Source organism: Nicotiana tabacum, chromosome 15 (genome assembly GCF_000715075.1).
Source record: "Nicotiana tabacum cultivar K326 chromosome 15, ASM71507v2, whole genome shotgun sequence".
In the NCBI taxonomy this organism is placed as follows: domain Eukaryota; kingdom Viridiplantae; phylum Streptophyta; class Magnoliopsida; order Solanales; family Solanaceae; genus Nicotiana; species Nicotiana tabacum.
The window spans coordinates 46,909,034-46,913,673 of NC_134094.1; the positions used below are offsets into that span (position 1 = coordinate 46,909,034).

Sequence of the window (4,640 nt, forward strand, 5' to 3'; positions counted from 1 at the left end):
GCCTACGTATCCAAAAGGAATCATGTCAAAACGTAGTTCGATTACAATAGATGCAAAATGATGAGATTGAAAATAAAGTGGCTGAGTCTGACTCAGACTGACTAGGTATCCAAGTGGAATCATGCCAGAACGTAGTTCAATTACAATAGATGACTGAATCCGATGAGGATTGCCTACGTATTCTTGTCGAAGAAAATTAAGTCATGGCGTAGTTCCTAATACATACAAAATGATGTTTGGATTTTCTATTACAAAAGAAAGGGGAGAGAGACCGGACCCTACGCGGGTTGCCTATGTATCCCACCATGGGAAGTCAGGTCGGGCGTAGTTCTGTTACATCCAAAACCTAAATCGACTGTCTTCAAATGTAGTATCTCTTGATTGCGTCTGAATTGATAGGCTGCGTGTTGAATTTTCTGTCTATTTCTGCTAAGATCAGAGCTCATCCCGACAATACTCGATGGACCACATAAGGACCTTGCCAATTTGGCGCAAACTTTCCCTTTGCTTCCTCTTGATGAGGGAATATCTTCTTTAAAACCAACTGCCATGGTGTAAATTGATGAGGGTTCACCCTCTTGTTGAATGCACTGGCTATCCTATTTTGACATAGCTGATCATGACACACTGCGTCCATTATCTTCTCATCAATGAGCATGAGTTGCTCCTTCCTGACCCATATCCATTCTGTGTCATCTAACTTGGCTTCCTGAATGACTCTCAAGGATGGTATCTCTACCTCTGCGGGTATCACAGCTTTAGTGTCATATACCAGCATGTATGGCGTTGCCCTAATGGATGTTCTCATGGTGGTCCGATAACCTAGCAGGGAAAAGGATAACTTCCCGTGCCATTACGTATAGTTATCCACTATCTTTCATAGAATCATTTTGATGTTTTTGTTGGCTGCTTCAACTGCTCCATTCATTTGTAGCCTGTAGGCGGTGGATTTACGATGGACAATTCTGAATTTCTCACAAATCTCCTTCATGAGATCACTGATGAGATTGGTTGCATTGTTAGTGAAGTAGTCAATGGCTACAAAGATGAAACCATGTCCATTTGGCGCGGCAAGCTCTATAGGTTTGATTACGTCCATGCCCCAAGAGGCGAACGGCCAGGGTGAAACCATTATATTCAACTTATTAGGTGGAACTCGGTTGATATTCCCGTGAACCTGTCACTGGTGACACTTCTGCACGTAGCAAATGCTATCGCTTTCCATGGTCATCCAAAAGTATCCGACTCTTAAAATCTTCTTGGATAAGATGAAGCCATTCATGTGAGGTTCGCATGTCCCTGCATGTATTTCTTCTAGCAACCTGGTTGCTTCAGTAGCATCTACACATCATAACAGACCCAAGTCCAGGGTCCTCCTATACAGGACTTCCCCGTTGAGGAAAAAGTGATTTGCTAGCCTTCTAAGTGCCCGCTTCTGACAATTGGTGGCATTCTATGGGTACTCTCTTGTTTCCAGAAACCTCTTGATATCATAGTACCATGGTTTACCATCCGGCTCTTCATCTGCATGGAAATAGTATGCATGTTGATCCCAGACCTCTATCTCAATAGGATCGACGTAATTCTTATCCGGATGTTGGATCATGGATGACAAGGTTGTGAGAGCGTCGACAAACTCGTTCTGGATCTTGGGAATGTGTTTGAACTCGATCTTTGTGAACTTCTTGCACAACTCTTTTGGCTTCACATGGTGTAAACTTCTTGCTCACGTAGTAGATAGCCTGCTCTTTCCTCCCGATCTCATTGTCCAGAACTAACAAATATAATAATAGTGGCTTCCCGGGCTCGAGGGGAATCAATACCAGTGGATTTGACAAGTACTCTGTGATCTTGTTGAAAGTGTTCTGACACTCTTCTCTCTGTTTCGTAGTAGCATCCTTTTTCAACAGCTTGAAGATGGGTCGCAAATTACCGTAGACTGGGCTATGAATCTGCTGATGTAATTTAATCTGCCAAGGAAACTCATCACATCCTTCTTGCTCTTAGGCGGCGGTAAGTCTTGAATGGCTTTGATCTTTGAAGGATCCACCTCTATCCCTTTTTTACTCACGATGAAACCTAACAGTTTCTCAGCGGGGACTCTGAATGCACATTTTATGGGATTCAACTTCAGACTGTACCTCCACAAACGTTCGAAAAACTTCTTCAGGTCCTCCAAATGCTCTGCACTCTTTCAAGATTTGATGATGATGTCATCCATATATACCTCAATTCCTTTGTGGATCATGTCATGAAAGAGGGTCATCATGGCCTTCATGTAAGTAGAACTGTCATTCTTGAGGCTGAACGGCATGACTCTGTAGCAATAAACACCCTAAGGCATAGTGAACGTTGTCTTCTAAGCATCTTCTTCATGCATCAAGATCTAATGGTACTCGACGAAACAATCCACGAATGTCTGCATCTCATGCTTTGCATAATTGTCGATGGGGATATGAATGTTTGGTAAAGGGAAATCATCCTTTGGACTGGCCTTGTTAAGATCTCGATAGTCCATACTTATCCTAATCATCCCATCCTTTTTGGGCATCGGTACGATATTTGCCAACCATGTGGGATAATTGGTGACACTCACCACGTTTGCCTCTACCTGCTTGGTCACTTTTTCTTTTATCCTCAAACTAAAATCTGGCTTGAACTTTCTGAGTTTTTGTTTGACTAGCGGTATGGCAGGATCAATAGGCAATCGATGTGAAATGATGTTGGTACTCAATTCGGGCATGTCGTCATATGACCACGGGAATACGTCGATGTATTATTGGAGGAGCTCGACCAGTTCTTCTTTTTGCTCTGCTTCTAGACGGATGCTGATTCGAGTTTCTTTCACTTCTTCACTTCCCAGGTTGACTACTTCTGCCTCTTCAAGGTTAGACTTTTTCTTGCTTTCCAACTGCTCGTTCTCTTGTGGGAGATTATCTGGCATCATGCTTTCGTCATACTCCTCGAAGTCTGAATCGCTCTGCTCGAGGGTTTCGTTACATGTCATAATCACGGAATGCAGTTTTTTATCGTTTTGATTACTAAAAAGAAAAACTAATTATAAATGAAGCGATAAATAAGTTTGCAATAATTTTAAGAAAGCAATTCTTTTTATTTCACACAAGGGAACGTCTAAGCGTTCAAGGAAGAAATTGACAAAAGAGTACAGGCACGGTTCAAGCCTCAATTAACCATGTGTGTTTTCGAAGGTTTTACAATTCCATACTACCAAGACTCCCGGCGAACCAGAGATGGTCTAGCGGTCCAATTTTTCAAGTCCTCTCCTAGTTCGGCATCCCGAATGGTAAGTGTCATGATATCAACTTTGTCACAACATTCCTCGATCATGGTCACGAACAGCCTTCCCATTCTATCAATGATGTCATCCTCTACTAATGAGCTCTGACCTGGAACACGCTCTAGCACAAAAGCCTTCTTCCCGAAGCCACCAGTGTAAGTCTTTCCAGTTGGAGGCCGATACCCTAAACCAGCTATACTTTTCTATCCTCTTAGCTCAATTGGCTCTGTTATCCCATCTGATCGGGCTCCCAGCCCGGTCCCTAGTCGGTACCCGTACTTCATTATTTCTCTAATAGACATTTTCGATCTATATGGTGACTGCATACCCAGATTCTTCTCAGTATCCTCTATCTCCGTGGTTTGTATGATTTTGACTGCACAAAAAGCGACCTCGTCCAATCCTTCTATGAACGGAACCGCATGTTATAGATAAGTTGACTGGTTCCATTCACCATGAACTACAATCTCTTGACAACCCCACTCGAACTTCATGTACTGACGGAGGGTGGATGGAATTGCCCCTGCCATATGTATCCAAGGTCTTCGCAGTAACAAGTTGTTTGAGGATGAAATGTCCATTACTTGAAGCAGTATTGGGAACTCAACCGGTCCAATTTGCAAAGCTAAGTAGATTTTGCTAATAATGTCTTTCCGCGACCCCTCGAAAGCTCTTACTCGCACATGGCTTTCTTCCACTTCTCTCAAATGAATACCCAACTCTTGTAGAGTCGAGAGCGGGCAGATATTGACTCCAGATCCTCCATCGACAAGTACTCGGGATACCACTTTATCCCCACTCTTGACGGTAATGTGTAAGGCCCTGTTGTAACCCACGCCCTCTACTGGAAGTTCATCTCTTCGGAAGGTAATCATGTTTGCCTCGATCATCTTCCCGATGGTCGTTGCCAGTGCCTCGCTGGTAGTGTTTCTCGGCATGCTCACTCCACTTAACACCTTCATCAAGACGTCTTTATGACTGTCAGAACTCATTAGCAGGTCCATGATCGATGTATATGCAAGGGTTTTCTTTAGTTGATCCTCCACAACGCATTTTTTAGCTGATATCTTCTTCTAAAATACGGTGGCCTTAGCATCTATTATATGCCTCACTCTGAATATGTTCTCTTCCTGGATTCTCTCGGTTTACCTCCTCCGGAGCGTAACACCTCCCTAACCTGGTCATTCCATGGGCCATTGTGGAATCCGTCATCTTGCCTTTCCCTTTCTACTGATATGTCCACGGGACTATCTTGTATTCCTAATCCTCCTCATTCCTGATAATGGCGGTGGACTGTTGCTGGTATACCTGGACCATCACTGGAGGTTTTAATTGTACGATG

At 43.4% G+C, this 4,640-nt stretch overlaps 1 protein-coding gene across 1 annotated transcript; it reads right to left on the bottom strand.

The window, feature by feature from the left end:
- Positions 1-442: 442 nt before the first annotated feature.
- LOC142169610 (uncharacterized) lies at positions 443-1,099 on the bottom strand. The gene is made up of 2 exons (XM_075231498.1): positions 955-1,099; positions 443-822 (listed from the first exon to the last, which is right to left on the bottom strand). The coding sequence occupies exons 1-2, from the start codon at positions 1,097-1,099 to the stop codon at positions 443-445; spliced, it is 525 nt and encodes a 174-aa protein (XP_075087599.1).
- Positions 1,100-4,640: the final 3,541 nt, after the last annotated feature.